The 18,419-nt window shown below is 40.9% G+C and overlaps 1 protein-coding gene across 2 annotated transcripts in view; it reads right to left on the bottom strand.

Annotated features, from left to right (window-relative positions):
- Positions 1-18,419, bottom strand: part of KAT2B (lysine acetyltransferase 2B) — a 115,081-nt gene that overhangs the window by 75,444 nt on the left and 21,218 nt on the right. For both annotated transcript variants that reach the window (XM_019022939.4, XM_055383265.2), the window contains exon 2: positions 6,497-6,623. In XM_019022939.4, coding sequence (XP_018878484.2) covers positions 6,497-6,623 — 127 coding nt within the window. The remainder of the gene's footprint in view (positions 1-6,496; positions 6,624-18,419) is intronic.

The raw sequence follows: 18,419 nt of genomic DNA, 5'->3' as shown, positions 1-18,419 counted from the left end.
AAAAAAAAAGCTCTGGGAGTCTCTTTGAATCAATTCTGGTTGTAGGGTGAGGGGTCTGCCTAACTCAAAATTTTAAAAGTTAACAGAAAAGAAATTCCCTACTGTAAACAAGCAGGAAAGCAAGGAATCTATAGTGACAAAAAACAGTCAGTTCCCACTGCTGAATGTGTACATATATATATATACACACACGTACATATATATATATATACACACATACACATATATATATACACACACATATATATATATACACACACACACACATATATCAGAAAAAGATGATGAAGGGTGCGGTAGCCGTAATCCCAGCACTTTGGGAGGCCGAGGTGGGCAGATCGCTTGACCTCAGGAGTTTGAGACCAGCCCAGGCAATATAACAAAATCCGTCTCTACCAAAGATACAAAAAAAAAAAAAACTAGCTGGGCATGTTGCTGCATGTCTGTGGTCCCAGCTACTCGAGAGGCTGAAGTGAAAGGATCGCTTGAGCCCAAGAGGGGGAGGTTGCAGTAAGCTGAGATCGCACCACTGCACACCAGCCTGGACAGAAGAGAAAGAAAAAGGTGACAACACTGAAAAATAATCAAAAAACCTCTAAACTAAAATATTATTACTAGACAAATTTAATAATCAGTCTATTCTGAAACAGTTCAGAACAATGGACTCCAAAATAACAATAGAAATTCCAATCATGTTTTGATCACAAGGATTTGTTTCCTACTTTCCTGCTCGTAAAAACAGGCTGCTTTTTTATTTATTTATTTATTTATTTTTGAGACAGGGCCTCACTCTGTCACCCAGGCTGGAGTGCAAGTGGTACGATCTCGGCCCACTGAAACCTCTGCCTCCCAGGCTCAGGCCATCCTCCCTCCCACCTTAGTCTCCCGAGTAGCTGGGACTACAGGCACATGCCACCACACCAGCTGATTTTTGTATTTTTTGTAGAGGTGGAGTTTCGCCATGTTGCCCAAGATGGTCTCGAATTCCTGGGCTCAAACAATCCACCTGCCTCAGCCTCCCAAAATGCTAGGATTACAGGTGTGAGCCACCATGCAAGACCCAAGCTGCTTTTTAAATAGCAGTCCCAAAATAAGAAAAATCTTTATTAATACTAAAATAAGGAGAAATGCTGGGATCAACTAAAGCACTTTGTTAGATCCCTTTGTCAAATTTTTGTAAACTGAATATTACTGTGCCAATCCCAAATATAATTTCAGAGAATGAACTAGAATATTCTAAACCAGCACAATTCAATAGAAATATAATGTGATTTTTAAATTTTCCAGTAGAAATAATTTTAATAATACATTAACCCAACATATTCAAAATATTATCATTTCAACATATAATCAATATAAAATATAATTACTGAGACATTCTGCATTGTTTTTGCTTATGATGTCTTCAAAAACTGTGTGTATTTTACACTTACAGCATATCTCAATTCAGAGTAAACACATTTCATGTGGCCAGTGGCTACCGTATTGTACAGCATAGGTCTAGACCAACCATTTCATTCTGTGGATGGAGATACTAAACAGCAAAAAGGTTAAGGAACTTGGTAAACTGCAGGGCCAAGCTAGAATTCTTTTCTTGGTTTTGTTTTGTTAGAGGTGGGGTTTTGCTCTGTCTCCCAGGCTACACACACAGTGGCCCCATCACAGCTCACTTTGGCCTCAAACTCCTGGGCTCAAAGGATCCTCCCATCTCAGCGACCTGAGTAGCTGCCATTACAGGCACAAACCACCATACCCAGACAGGCTAGAATTATTACTTCCTAGTTCCCAACTGAATGTTCTTTCTACTTGATCAGACTATCTCACTCCTGTGTTTTATGTCCATGAAACACAGAATAGTATTAAATTATGGTAGACCAAAGATGTCTGGGATGAAAGAAATTGTCAGGAGACTACATAAAACCAGAGCTCCAAAGAACATATATGGCTGAGGCAAAAGAAACCCAACATTTAATCAATAGAATTGATACTATCTCAATCAATAAGCCAGTATGTTTTGTTCTGACAAATTCAAGAATATTTCATTTCGTGTGTACAATTACTGGTGAGTAAATCAACCATGCTCAGAATGGTGACTACTGTATGTGAAAACAGAACAACAATGTATACCAACTGAAATGTATTCGAGAATTCAGGCTTGCGTAATTCCTAACAGAATTCCCTAGACCCCAACTTGTACTTTGTCGGTAACAATTAAGAAGATATCTGCATGAATAAGATAAGAAAAAATGTAGGAAACTTGCTAAAATACTCTGGCAAATAAAAGCAGGGGGTTAGATACAACAAAATTGGCAAATGTAAATAATCATTAGAGCTGGGTGCTGAGTCCAAGGCAGTTCATTAAACTATTCCTTCTGCCTTTACGGGTGTTTGAAACTTTCCATTAAGAAAAAAAGTTTTTGAAAAAGCACAGAAAGGAGGGAGGAAGGAAGAGTAATCTCAGAAAAAGGTTTTCTAGAGCTGTTATACTGAGACCAATAAATAAACACTGGCATTCCAACAATAATTCCAAGACCACTTGAAAATGTGCAGTAATTTCAGTTTTAAGAAAGCAGACTAAAGAATAGAGAAGAAACAAGGAAGAAAGGAAGGAGTAGGGGGAAATATTTTTTAAATACCTATACCCCCGGTACCCTGAGAAAATCAGTCAGCAACTCAATATACATCCTTCCAGACCTTTTCCTGATCATATATATTAAAATATATGTTTGTGGTATAGTATGAAATATACTTGGTCTTTGTCCCAGTTCCTGTCACAAGCTCTTAAAACCCTTGGGATTTCCTGAGCAGGAGGAGTATCTTTTATTGTTCATCATGAGCCCCTTTTGATCATACCTGAGTTTATGCTAATGAGGTGACTTAAGATAGTGCATAGATAACCCAGGATGAAGCTGCTCACCAGAGAGACCAGGTTATTAGAGGATTAAAGGATTGGAACCTTCAACCCCATCCATCAATCTACAAGAAAGGTAAGGGAGGGAAAGTGTAGAGATAAAGCCCTATGAAAAAAACTTTTTTTTTTTTTTTGAGATGGGAGTCTCGCTCTGTCGCCCAGGCTGCAGTGGTGAGATCTCGGCTCACTGCAGCCTCTGCTCCCAGGTTTAATCGATTCTCATGCCTCAGTCTCCCAAGTAGCTGGGATTACAGGCTCAAGCTTCCAGGCTGCTGAACATGTGGAGGTGCCTGGGGGGTCGTGCACCTGGAGAGGGCAAGGAAGCTTCACTCCCCTTCCCCAAACCTTGCCATGTGCATCCCTTCATCTGGCTGTCTGTGTATCGTTTATATTAAACCAGTAAACTGAAGTGTTTCCTTGAGTTCTGTAAGCCATCCTAGCAAATTATTGAAACCAAGGAAGGGGTATGATGGGAACCCTGATTTATAGCCGGTTGGTCAGAAGCAAAGGTCATAACCTGGGACTTGCAATTGGCATCTGAAGTGGGAGCAGTACTGTGGGACTGAGCCCTTAACCTGTGGGATGTGATGCTATCTCCAGGTAGGTCATGTCAGAACCGAAATGAATTATGGGACCTCCCGCTAGTGTTCAGAGAGTGGGAGAATTGCTTGGTGAGTGAAGAAAAAAAAAAAACCCACACATCTGGTCACAGAAGTGTTCTGTGTTGAGTAAAATAGAAAAAAGTTTTATACTATTATATTTTCTTTTTTCTTTTTTTTTTGAGATGGAGTCTCGCAATATTGCTTAGGCCGGAGTGCAGTGGTGCAATCTCGGCTCACTAGAACCTCCGCCTCCTAGGTTCAAGCAATTCTCCTGCCTCAGCCTCCCGAGTAGCTGGGATTATAGGTGCTTGCAAACATGCCCAGCTAATTTTTGTATTTTTAGTAGAGACAGGGTTTCACCATGTTGGCCAGGCTGGTATCGAACTTCTGACCTTGTGATCTGCCCGCCTCGGCCTCCCAAAGTGCTGGAATTACAGGCATGAGCCACCACACCCGGCCTTATGGTATTATATTTTCTAAAGTAATAAAATGGGATTATACTCATGAAACATCAATGCTGTTTCTGAGTCAGCATCCTGTATTTGGGAAAGGACCAACTTCTTAGTTCCCTTGGGGTAAACTTCGGAGTTAGACACATAACAGGCACAAGCTCCTCCACAGGGTATTTAAATCCTGAACCAATACTCACAGGGACAGAGGCAGTTGGAACTGAATCCTAAATCATTCAGTGGCAGCAGACTGAACAGAAGCTCTGTGAACTTCTGCAGCTGAGATCCCCAAACAAGATCAAAACCTGTTTTCCCATTGTTTTCAGCTTCTAGAAGCTACTAGTACCCTTCTTATATGCATTGTTTTCTTATTTAAGCTAGACAGAGTATATATCTGCTGTGTGAAGTGAAAGAACCCTGATAGTGTTATAGTACCACTACTACTAACAACATCAGCCAATAGTCATGTATTTACATGCCAGGTACTATTCTAAGACTTTTTCTTATCTCATTTAATCCTCACAATGATCCTGCAAGGTAAATACTACTATGTATTAACCCATTTCAGAGTTGAAAAAACTGAGGTCCAGGCAGATTAAGTAATGTGCTCATACTCACAGCTACTGGTTATAGAGTTAGGATTTGAACTCAGGCTGATAGATCCAATAATTTAGTCCTAAATTATAAAACCTCCTATCAAGCTGCTTTATTACCTGATTTCTTCACAATCATCTCCTACATTGGAATATTTAGGTTGTTTCATGCTTTTTACTATCGTAAGTAAGGCCAGAAAACACTGTCACCGTCCTTTTAGTTTAATTTGAGGGCACATCTTAATTTACACACAGATTAAATTTCTGGCATGGATTTGCCAGGTCAAAGGATATGTGATTTTTTTTTTCATTCTTCATTCTTGATTATGTATTGCAGAATGAGGGCATTTGTTTTCAAAGTTTGGTAAGAAATAAAAAAGGAAACAAAGTTGGCTTTTTTTGTGAAGCACTGTCTCTGCCTTCAGGCATTCATGTGTGTTTACGTGCTTAGAATGGAGACAATCTGCTCAGCTAAGAAAGAAAGAAGATCCTGTTTTAAATGTTAATTGATGTAGGATAATAGGATTTCCCAATCAATAACAAATACACTTCAAGCCTAGGGCTTAAGGATTTCTTGAGTCCAGACATTTATTACGTCATATTTCCTGAGGCAATCCTAAACTCCATTCACTCCATTCATAGTTAGTGGTTGTTTTGTTTCGTTCTGTTTTTTTTTTTTTTTTTAAAAAAAAGGTAAATTATAATGAAGGACAGTTCTCTAACTTTTGAAATTTTTGCTCTGTATTGAGTGCTTCAAAACTCAGAGCTCACATTATTTGAGATACCAATTAAGTTAACAAAATGATGAAATTATTAGTGTGTTGCTTTTGTGAGATCAGGACTATTTCTGTTTTCAGAAGGTTATTCCAATGTGATGACTTCTTGGGAAGATCACATTATCTACTTTTATGCTCTGTAAATATTGAAATACTCTCTGAGTACAAAATAAAATTTCAGACGACCTAACACCATGCTAACCTTGGAGGCGACACCATTTCTTGTAAGCAGGAAGCTCTAGAGAAATGATGGCATAAGAAGTCACCCACTTATAATGGTCAGGTGGAAAGAGCAAGTACCTTAGCAAGAACGTTCTGCCCAGTGAGTGCTATGTCCTTGCAGTCATGGACAGCAAATTGGCCTTGTTGACATTTTGGGGGAGACTGTATAACTGAAGGCACGAAAGTAAGAATAGTCTAAGATTCTTCGTGGACTGAAATTTTAGTATCTAGGAAAAACTAATTCCTCAACTTTTATCTACTCAAACAACATATGATTTTTTTAAATATTTTAATCATAAAACTAGTATTAGGACAAAGAACAACATACTAGCACAGGCCTTTTGAGTGACTGCAGCAGGGCCTACTGAGCCATCACTGACAATGATTATTTTGCAGGATCAGATAAGAAAGTTGAAAGGGAAACCACCAGTAAACATTCAATAAACACAATAAAGAGCAGCCCAGTGAAGAAAGAGCTATCAGATACACAAAACTAAGGAATATGAAGATAAAATGAAGCACCCCAGAAAGTTCAGGGCAACAGAAATAATAAAAATGATCATTATCATCATTAAACCAGTTGGTTGAGGTTTCAACCCTGAGGTCAAAGACCCTCAGGCCCCAACCCCCAAAATGAATCAGGACATGTTACACATTATTCATGCTAACTAGCTCGATTGTCATGTTTCATCTTATTTGGCAATCCCCCAGTCCAACTCAGCTCTTGAAAGGAAGAAGGGACAAAGTCACTGCACACAGTGCAGCATTTGTCTCTCACGAGAAGCCCTTCCCAGCAAACTCGTGAGACTAGAGAGACTCTTGTTGTTGGTCTCATACAGAGGTACATAGCATTCAAATTTGGTGAACCCACAGAATTCAGTAAGTTAAGAGTCTCACGCTACAATGAACTCGTTATACTTTCCTTGAAGATTTAGGAACTCACCTAGGGCATGGCTACAACTCCGACAGGATTCTGTTAGACTGACAATTATTTGCTGCAGATCGGCTCTGGGGGGAGTGGGTGAGGGGTTAGGGTTTTTCCAGCCATTACATTTACAAGACTCCTCGGCCTAAAAATGGAATAAAGAAAGAGACAAAATTATTTAACAGGCAGCCGTGGACTGATGGTTTTACATGAGAACAATGTACACTAATTATATGACAGCTATCCCCTCACCCCTGACTTTGTCGTCTTCCATATACACAAGAGAAAAACAGAAAACCCAAAGATGGTATTTGATTTGAGTGCTTTGCTTTTTGTTTTCTTTTGTCTTCTGCTGGCTGGAATCTGCATGCTACAGCTCACGCAGCTGACCCACACACTTCGCTACCATTGCCCCCAGTGGGTGCCCATGAAGTGGTGAGTTCCAAGAAAGTCCATCTCAAAAGATGGACATTCCAAATCCACAAGCCAGACTCCTGATGTCCCACAAACACAGCTAAGGTCTAGGCTAAGGTTGAGCCTTGCAGGTTCCAAGGCACCAGCTGCATCTCTGCCCCATGGACCAGAAGGGAAACCCATAGAACCGAAGAAGTTAGCAATCTTAGGAAGATGAGACGGGGCACGCCCAGCTGAAGGCACACTTGCAGGCTCCTCCAAGACTTCTGTGAGCTCCCAGCTTTAGAAATGAAGAGGGCTTCATCATGTAGTCCTGGGTTTCTACTTACACATACATTTCCCAGGTTTCCTGTACTAGAACACCATTATTTTAGCAACACTTGATAGAAAGCTTCCTTAATTTTGTCCACATACTCTTCACACTTCCCTATGTTTGTAGACAAGAGTGAACATGATGTGGCCTTCTTTAAGTGATTTGACCTATGAAATGGAAGGCAGGCATGAAAAATTATCAATTATTCTACCAGGTACCACACTGTATGCTTCAGCAGGTCTCAAGGTATGAAAGGTTCATACCTTTCATTTGTGCTTGCAATGAATGACCTCAGCCACTTATAAAAATAATTCTTCTGCCCCTTCTCTACTATTCTTAGCACTCTGTCACTCTCACCATTTATTTACTGCTTCAAGTCAGCTGTGGCTGGGAAACCAGAAGATACATTGTTAGAATAACATGTAACACAGATGAAGTCAATCTAGGGTAGAGCCATCTACATATACTATCCAGTACGGTAGCCTCTGGCCACATGTGGCTATTGAGCACTAGAAATCCAGCTAGTTCAAATCAAAGTGCACTGTAGTTGCAAAATATACAGATTTAGAAGACTAGTGCAAAATATAAAATATATCATTAACAATTTTTATATTATATATTGAAATTATATGTTTAAATGTATTATTTTGGATATATGGGTTAAAGAAAAGATATTATTAATATTGACTTATTTCTACTTTTGTAATACAGTTATCCAAACTTTTTGGGTTTTTTTTTGTTTTTTTTTATACAGAGTCTCTCTGTGTTGCCCAGGCTGGAGTGCAGTGGCAAGATCTTGTCTCACTGCATCCTCCACCTCTCAGGTTCAAGCGATTCTTGTGCGTCAGCCTCCTGAGTAGCTGGGGTTACTGGCATGCGCCACCACACCCAGCTAATTTTTGTATTTTTAGTAGAGACAGGGTTTTGCCATGTTGCCAAGGCTGGTCTCGACCTCCTGACCTCCGGTGATCCCCCCATCTTGGCCTCCCAAAGTGCCGGTATTACAGGCGTGCGCCACTGTGACCAGCAGCATAAGTCTAATTTGAAGAAAATTGTCAGAGTGGCTGCTGCTTTGACCTCATACATAAAATTCTCCAGGACAGAGATCATTTCTGAAGTGTGTATATATGTATAACAGTATAAGAAAAGAGAGGCCGGGCACGGTGGGTCACGCCTGTAATCCCAGCACTTTGGGAGGCCAAGGTGGGCGGATCACGAGGTCAGGAGATCGAGACCATCCTGGCTAACATGGTGAAACCCCATCTCTACTAAAAATACAAAAAATTAGCCGGGCATGGTGGCAGGCGCCTGTAGTCCCAGCTACTCGGGAGGCTGAGGCAGGAGAATGGCGTGAACCTGGGAGGCGAAGCTTGCAGTGAGCCGAGATCGCACCACTGCACTCCAGCCTGGGTACAGAGCGAGACTCTATCTCAAAAAAAAAAAAAAAAGAAAGAAAGAAAAGAGAATAAACGATTGGCAAGGTAAGAAGGGTCATGGTAGAAGAAAAATCTGCCTTTGAATGAGTCCTTTTCAGTGGGCCATGTGAATCTGGAATACCTAACCTGACTGCTTTTCCCATTTTGTATTAATGAGGATGGAGAAGGCAGGGCCAGGAGAAGCACCTACATCAGCATCCCCATAGCTACATCCCCCAGTGAGTAGCTCAAGTGACCGACCGTCTTTTGTCTAGGCATCAGGCAGGCCCAACTCTTACCCCCAGAGTTCTCTGTTGCCAGGCTGAACCTGGCCTTGAAATTCTCTGTAATGAGCCATCCACCTCTTCAGAGGTTGCAAAGATCTCAGAGGCCATGTGCTTGAAGGAAATTGTCATGAGAATTTACAATGAAGACAGTGAATAGGAGAATATGGCAAACCAAAATATACAACTTTGGCCTAAGGGTTATTAAAATGCAGATACAAGAAAAGCTTGGCCGGGCGCAGTGGCTCACACCTGTTATTCCAGCACTTTGGGAGGCCAAGGCGGGTGGATCATGAGGTCAGGAGTTCAAGACCAGCCTGGCCATTCTTGAATGGTGAAACCCCGTCTCTACTAAAAATACAAAAATTAGCAGGGTATGGTGGCAGCCACCTGTAATCCCAACTACTCAGGAGGCCGAGGCAGGAGAATCACTTGAACCCGGGCGGCAGAGGTTGCCGTGAGCTGAGATTGCGCCATTGCACTCCAGCCTGAGTGACAGAGTGAGACTCTGTCTCAAAAAAAAAAAAGAAAAGAAAAAGAAAAGCTCTCTGCCCTCCCCTATATCCCCAGAAGCAGGACATAAATTCTTAAAGGTATCCCCACTTCCCTCTCTAACAAGAAGGACAGAAGTTGATCTTGGAGACAACTCTTGACCTTTATCAGCCCAGATAGGGTACCAGGGGAATCTACATAACAAACCTTGCTAAAACCAGCCCTGATCTACCATTGGTTTCCCCACATACTTGCCTTCCCACAATCTGCTGTCCCTAGCAGCTCAAGGTCCTTTTCCTTTGTCTTCTCACTTCTCTAAAAATTTACTAGTCTTTGCTGAGATAGCCTATAAGCCCAAGTTCTAACTACCTCCTTGAGTTACTCTTCACTGGGTGCTCTCATGTTCATACGCAATGAATATGTCAATAAACTTGTTTTTGTTTTTCTCTTGTTAATGTATTTTGTTAGTCTGACTGACAAGGCCCCAACCAATGCACCTAAAATGGTAAAGGGAAAACAGCTTTCTTCCCCTACAAAAGTATCACTAAGATTTTGTAGAGTCAGAGGAAACCACCCTTATTGTGAACCAACCTCTCTTGGTTGCCGCATAGCTACTTCCAGGAACTCCCTAAGCCTCCAGCTTTTCTGAATAGTTGGTCTGATCCACAGCCCTTTCCCAAAGCATCTTAAGTTAGAGAAAGAAAAATGACTAAATGGCCCCAACAAAGCAATTAAATATGGCAGGCCAAACCTAGAAGGAAAAAACAGTAATAACCAAAAACACCTTGAGTTTGGAGAACAGCATTTCAAACCAAGCAGTTACGCACACTGACTCATTCTTTCAACAATATTTATTGAGGCCTACTACATGCCAGGTACTATTGACTATGAAACAAAGATTCTGCTCTCCTGGAGATTACATTAGGGGTAGCCGGGGATGGGGAAAACAAGATTAACACAAATGAGTAAATTATAGAATATACTGGAGAATGTGATGGTGCTATGCAAAGAAAGAAAAAAGGACGAGTACAGGGAACTTAGCAGAGGGTGGGATAAAAGGTATAATTTTAACTAGGACTTTTTGAGATGACCTTAGAGCAAAGACTTGAAGAAAGGTGGGAGTTGGTCATTAGGTATCTAGTATAAGGGAAACACAGCTAGCACAAAGGCAAGAGAGTGCCTGGCTTGCTCAACAGAAAGTAAAGGCCAATGTGGCTACAGCACAGTGGGTAAAGACGTGTTGAAATTAAACCAGACAGGGTCGAGCACAGTGGCTCACACCTATAATTGCAGCACTTTGGGAGGCCAAGGCAGGCGGATCACCTGAGGTCAGGAGTTCGAGACCAGCCTGGCCAACATGGTGAAATCCCATCTCTACTAAAAATACAAAAATTAGTCGGCATGGTGGTGCACACCTGTAATCCCAGCTACTCAGATGGCTGAGGCAGCAGAATCGCTTGAACCCGGGAGGCAGAGGTTGCAGTGAGCCAAGATTGCGCCACTGCAGTCCAGCCTGGGTGACAGAGTAAGACCTTGCCTCAAAAAAAAAAAAAAAAAGAAAGAAAGAAAAAAAAAAGAAATGAAATTAAGCCAGACGGGACAGGCACAGGTAATCCTAGAACTTTGGGAGGCTAAGGCAGGCAGATCACCTGAGGTCAGGAGTTCGAGACCAGCCTGGCCAACATGGCAAGACCCCATCTCTATTAAAAATACAAAAATTAGCCAGGTGTGCTGGTGGGCACCTGTAATCCCAGCTACTTGGGAGGCTGAGGCAGGAGAATCGCTTGAACCCGGGAGGCAGAGGTTGCAGTGAGCCAAGATCGCACCACTGCACTCCAGCCTGGGTGACAGAGTGAGACCCTGTCTCAGAAGTTTAAAAAAATATTAAAAAATAAATAAATAAATAATTCAAGGATCTAAAACTTTTCTTCCTATGGGCTTGCTTATAAAACTCTGCCTTGCCCTGAGATGCATGCTAACAAGTAACAAGCTTTAAATTCTTGGAGAAGACAACACAGAGTTTTAGAGATATAGATCTTAACTCCATTGTTGCAACAGACTAAGTTCAGTCAGCCCAGAAAAAAAGTTTATTTATGCCCCTTCTTGTCTTAACGTGACAGAGAATAATGGCTGTGTTCACTGGGGGCTCATAAATGGGTGAGTCACAAATCTCATGGCAGGGAGATTTGTAATAATAAGGTCTTATATTTCCCCTACTCAATAAAAAAAAAAAGTTACATCTTGAATATTAACCGCACGTGTTGAAACCACTTGTGATAGAGTGCTTAATGAATTCTACCATACAATAAACACTGATGCTTAAAAATGTAACTGAATAAAGATCTTTTCTTTCAAAATTGGCTGATTTTACTTCCTCCACTGAGTCTTGGGATCCCAGTACAAAGTAGATTTTTATTTCTTTTGTTCATAATGACTGAGACTTCCCGAACAAATTAAAATTCCCTGAAAACTAAGAGGAATGAAGAGAGGGAGACGACATGGGGTGAAACACTGAGAAGCATAGAAGTTTTGTCAGCCCCGCAGCACTCCAACTGTGCTGTCCAAGATGTGGCAGCCAGCCACAAGCGAATACGGAGTCTTTAAAAATTGGCAATAAAAATTGAGATGTGTTATGAGTGTTTGAAAATACACCCTGAATTTCAAAGACTTAGTATTAAAAAATGTTAAAATATCACATTAAGAATTATTTTATATTGATTACATATTATAATAATATTTTGAAATATTCAGTTAAAGTAAAAGTTAGAATTAATAAAATTAAAGTTTTGGCTTTTCTGATTGTTTTTTTTAATGCGGTGCAGTGGGTTAAATAGTGTGTGCCCTAAAGTTCATGTCCCAGCCAGGTGCGGTGGCTCATGCCTGTAATCTCAGCACTTTGGGATGCTGAGGTGGGAGGATCACACATGAGGGTCAGGAGTTCGAGACCAGCCTGGCCAACACGGTGAAACCCTGTCTCTAATAAAAACACAAAAATTAGCCAGGCATAGTGACACATGCCTGTAATCCCAGCTACTCGGGAAGCTGAGGCAGGAGAATTGCTTGAACCCAGGAGGCCAAAGTTGCAGTAAGCTGAGATGGCACCACTGCACTCCAGCTAGGTGACAGAGTGAGACTGTCTCAAATAATAATAATAAATAAAGTTCATGTTCCCCTGGAACCTCAAAATGGGGCCATATTTGGAAATAGGTTCATTGCAGATGTGATCAGTTAAGGATATGCAGATGAAATTATCCTAAGCCCTAAAACCAATGACCGGCGTTTTCCTAAGAGAAAGAAGAAGGAGATTTGGAGACAGACACAGACAAACAGTAAAGAAGGCCAAGTGAAGATAGAAGCAGAGCCTGGATCTCACTATGAGACAGACCAGGGTCTCACTATAAGCCAAAGAATGCCAAGGATTGCCAAGCACCACCAGATGTTAGGAAGAGGCAAGGAAGGATTCTTCCCTACAGCCTTCGAAAGGAGTGTGGCCCAGATGACATCTTGATCTCAGACTTCTAGCCTCCAAAACTGTGAATAAAAAAAAAAAACTGTATTTGTTGTTTTAAGCCACGTATTTTGTGGTTATTTGTTATGACAGGCCTAAGAAACTAATACACAGGACTACTAGAAAATGTTAAATAATACATGCGGCCTCCATATTACTATTGGATATTGGTGCACTAGACTATAAAGGGACTCCACCCCCAGGCCCCAGGTCTTCACTATGGACCCTAACAGTTTAAGCATAGAATAGTCTCAGCATCCCTAAGTGGTCCTAACTCTTTAAAGTTATACCCTATTGATATATCTGAGAATCCCTTGAGTTTTCCTTACTTGTTTTAGTATTTTTTGCAGGATATGAAAATTGGTTCTTGCACGTGTGCATGCTCCATGGGACACCTAACAACCGAAGTGTACAAAATTTTTAATACATATGGGACTCGTTGCTTGATTTGCTAAAAAGGACATACTGTGTCCTTTAAAAAACAGTCAATGTTCTTATCCTTGACTGCCAGCAAAGCATTTTCTGCCAAGTTTTCTGAGCTGCTGCTACCATGCCCTCCACTTTGGCCTTCATCTCCCCATTCCAATGTTCAGGTCTGGCCACTGTTCTTTGAGATAAGAGGTCTCCTTTCAAAACACCTTTCCCATGTCTCTCCTTAATTAGGCATGACAGCTGCTGTCTAAGGGAACTCCCAAGGGAGTTGGCCTTGCAGCTTTAATGAAGTACCAGCTGAAGGACAACCTTTTAGGGAGTGCACTGCCAAGCCAATTACTGTAGCAGCTAGCAACCTGGGCACAGGGAGGGGAAAGCTATCCAGATGACTTCATCCCCCCAAGAGCACGTCTCTGCAGACATTGCAGAACCAAGAAAGAAGAAAAGGCCACTGCACTACTTTCAACAGGAGTGGGATAATGTTTTCATCCCAACAGGATCCAGGGTTAGAGGTCAATAGTATGCAACCGATGTTGTTATAGTATGCAGAAACCAGGATGGATGATGAGAAAGAAGATAAACCGGATAAACAAGTAGTCACAACCCAGATTACAGACAGACAAGGGGTGGAGAGCTCACAGTTCACGCAGTGTTAATGAGTGAGATGGGTGTGAAGATATTTGAGTGGCATCCAGAGGAACAGGAGAAAGACAGCCAGCTGTCTAGCAAAATTCTGTCATGCTTAAAATATTGGAAAGTCACGTTTGTTGGAAAACTTAAATTAGTGTCAAGGATGTCCCACAGCAAGAACACGCTGATGGAAAATTTATTCAGTATAACTGATCCAACATTTATTTAGCACCCAAAATTAAAAATGTACATGTATTCTTATCTCACTCGATGTAAGTAAAGTATGAATTATTGCCATTATTAAAAGAGAAAGCTGAGGCTCTAGGTGATAAGAGACTTGCCTGGGGTTACTCATTCTACCCTGCAGATGCACAAAATGTGTCCAGGCAGGTAACTGGCACTGTGGTTGTGAGAGAGGAAGGCCTCACTCTTATTCACTACCTCTCTGCTCCATGCTGGACAAAGTCATAATGTTTAAATGTCAAGGATCAAAATCGTAACTTCTCACCCAATAAGATATCTCTAACCAAATATAGATAGGAGGAGTAAATTCTGGTGTTCTATTGCACAGCAGAGTGACTACAGTTAACAATAATATATTGCATATTACAAAATAGCTACAAGAGAGGATTTTGAACGTTCTCATCACAAAGAAATGACAAGTGATTGAGGTGATGAACATGCTAATTACACTGATTTGGCCACTACACAATGTATACATGTTTCAAAACACCACACTATGCCCCCATCAATATGTATAATTATTAGGTGTCAATTAAACACAAAATAAGTTCTTTTCTCAAAAGGAGCAGACAATAACAAATTATCAGGCATGTGAAAAATTGGAATCCTCATACAGTGTTTGTGGGATGTAACAAGGTACAACCACCTTGGAAAACAGTTTGCTAGCTTCTTATATACTAATGGAACAGAATAGATAGCCCAGAAATAAACCCTCACAGATAATGGTCAAATGATTTTGACAAGTGTGCCAAGACCATTCAATAGAGAAAGGACAGTCTTTTCAATAAATGGTGCTGGAAAAACTAGGTATCTGCGTGCACAAGAATGAAGTTGGACCCTTAGCTAATAACACACACACAAATGAACTCAAAATAGATGAAAGACTTCAACATAAAACTGTGAATCTTGGCCGGGCGTGGTGGCTCACGTCTGTAATCCCAGCACTTGGGGAGGCCGAAGCAGTTGGATCACGAGGTCAGGAGTTCAAGACCAGCCTGGCCAACATGGTGAAACCCTGTCACTACTAAAAATACAAAAATTAACCGGGCATGGTGGCTCACGTCTGTAATCCCAGCTACTTGGGAGGCTGAGGCAGGAGAATTGCTTGAACCTGGAAGGCAGAGGTTGCAGTGAGCTAAGATTGTGCCACTACATTCCAGCCTGGGCGACAGAGCAACCATCTCAAAAAAAAAAAAAAAAAAAGAGGCCTACTCAGAAGTTGCTGTGAGGTGAGATCGCACCACTGCACTCCAGCCTGGGCAACAGGGCAAGACCCCATCTCAAAAGAAAAAAAAAAAAAAGAAAGAATCTCTTAAAAGAAAATACAGAAAAAATCTTCATGATACTAGATTAGGCAATGGTGTCTTGGATATAATACCAAAAGCACAGGCGGCCAGGTGTGGTGGCTCAGGTGTATAATCCCAGCACGTTGGGAAGGTCAGGAGTTCAAGACCAGCCTGAGCAACAAACAAGACTCCATCTCTACAAAAATTTTAAAAATTAGCTGGACATAGTGGTGCACACCTACAGTCACAGCCACTCAGAAGGCTGAGGCAGGCAGATCCCTTGAGCCTAGGAATTCGAGGCAGCAATGGGCCATGACTGTGCCACTGTACTCCAGCCTGGGCAACAGAGCAAGATACTGTCTAAAAATAAATAACAAAAACACAGGCAACAAAAGAAAAATAGATAAACTGGAATTAGTAAAAACTTTAAATTTCTGTGCACCAAAAGACATACACAACAGAGTGAAAAGGCAACCCAGAGAATGGGAGAAAATATTTGCAAACCATATATTTGATAACAGGTTAATATCCAAAATATATAAAGAATGCCTACAACTCAACAACAACAACAACAACGAAATTTTACAATGGGCAAAGGACTTGAGCAGACACTTCTCCAAAGAAGATATACAAATGGTCAATAAACACATGAAAAGATGCTCAACATCATTAATAATTATGAAAATGGGCCAGGCACGGTGACTCATGCCTGTAATCCCAATACTTTGAGAGGCTGAGGCAGGTGGATCACCTGAGGTCAGGAATTCAAGACCAGTCTGGCAAACAAGGCGAAACCCCGTCTCTACTAAAAATACAAAAATTGGCTGGGCATGGTGGCGCATGCCTGTAATCCCAGCTACTCGGGAAGCTGAGGCAAGAGAATCGCTTGAACCCGGGAGGTGGATGTTACAATGAGCCGAGATCATGCCACTGCACTCCCGCCTGGGTGACAGAGCAAAACTACCTCTAATATATATATATATATATATAATTTCTATATATAATAATATATTTTATATAATATATATTATATATTTTATGTATAATATATTATATTATATATATTATGTATTATAAATTATATATTTTTTTATAATATATATTTTTTCATATATATTATTTTTTCATATATATGTATGAAAATGCAAATTAAAACTACAATGAAATACCACCTCACTCCCATTAGCATGGCTACTACAAAAGAAACAGAAAACAGTGTTGGAGAGGATGTAGAGAAACTGGAAACCTTGAATGTTCCTGCTGAAGACGTAAAATGGTATGGCTGCTATGGAAAACTGTATGACAGTTCCTCAAAATATTAGAAATGGAATTACTATACGACACAGCAATTCCACTTCTGGGTATATACCCAAAAGAATTGAAAGTAGGAAGTCAAAGAAATATTTGGACACCCATGTCCTAGTATCATTATTAAGCACAACAGCAAGAAGGTCCAAGCAACCCCAGCATCCCTTAAGAGATGAATAAATAAGTAAAACGTAGTATATACATTCAAAGGGCTATTATATAACCTTAAAAAGAAAGGCAACTCTGACACATGCCACAACCTGAATGAAACTTGAGAATGTTATGCTAAGTAAAATAGTCACAAAATGACAAATACTGTATGATTCCACTTAGATAAGGTGTCTATGGTAGCCAAATTCATAGAGATAGGAATGGTGGTTGCCGAGGGGTTGGAGGAAGGAAGAGGGAGTTACTGTTTAATGAACACAGAGCTTCAGTTTTGCAAGCTGAAAAGTGTTCTGTGGATGAATGGTGGTGATGATTGCACAATAATGTGAATTTCTTAATACCAATGAACTAGACACTTAAAAATAGTTCAGATGGTAAACTTTAGATCATCTATATTTTACCACAGTTTTGTTGTTGTTGTTGTTGTTTTGAGACAGGGTCTCACTCTGTTGCCCAGGAGTGCAGTGGCATGATCACGGCTTATTACAGCCTCAACCTCCTGGGTTCAAGCAATCCTCCAACTTCAGCCTCCTGAGTAGACAGGGCCACAGGCATGTACCTCTACACCTGGATAATTTATTTTATTTTATTTTTTATTTTTTGGTAGAGACAGGGTCTTACTATGTTACTCACGCTGGTCTCAAACTTCTGGACTCAAGGGATCTTCCCACCTCAGCCTCCCAAAGTACTAAGATTACAGGCCATGAGCTACCATGCCCAGCATTACCACAGTTTGTTGTTTGTTTGTTTGTTTGTTTTTAGACAGTTTCTCTCTTGTTGCCCAGGCTGGAGTGCAATGGCGCGATCTCAGCTCACTGCAACCTCCACCTCCTGGGTTTAAGAGATTCTCCTGCCTCAGCCTCCCCAGTAGCTGGGATTACAGGCATGCACCACCATGCCCAGCTAATTTTGTATTTTTAGTAGAGACAGGGTTTCTCCCTGTTGGTCAGGTTGGTCTCAGACTCCCGACCTCAGGTGATCCATCCACCTTGGCCTCCCAAAGTACTGGGACTACAGGCGTGAGCCACCATGCCCAGCCCACAGTTTTTTAAGAAACAACAATTTTTTCAAAAAGTTAAACATAAATTTACCACATGACCCAGCAAATCCACTAAGTATCTACCCAAGAGAAACAGAAATATATCCATACTAAGACTTGCACGCAGATGCCTCAGCAACATTATTCATGATAGCCAAAAGGCAGAAATAATCTAAATGTCCATCTACTAGTTAACGCATAAGCAAAATGTGTTCTAGTCATATAACGGATTATTACTTGCAATGAAAAATAAAGAAGTGCTGACATATGCCACAACATGGATGTATCTCAAACACATTACACTCGGCATAAGAAGCCCATCATAAAAGGCCACATACTGTATACTTCCATTTACATGACCATCCAGAAAAGGCAAATTTATAGAGACAGAAAGATCAGTGGTCATCTG

Source organism: Gorilla gorilla, chromosome 2 (assembly GCF_029281585.2).
Source record: "Gorilla gorilla gorilla isolate KB3781 chromosome 2, NHGRI_mGorGor1-v2.1_pri, whole genome shotgun sequence".
Lineage (NCBI taxonomy): Eukaryota > Metazoa > Chordata > Mammalia > Primates > Hominidae > Gorilla > Gorilla gorilla.
The sequence above is the reverse complement of the archived record's forward strand: the minus strand, read 5'-3'. Positions and strand labels throughout refer to the sequence as shown.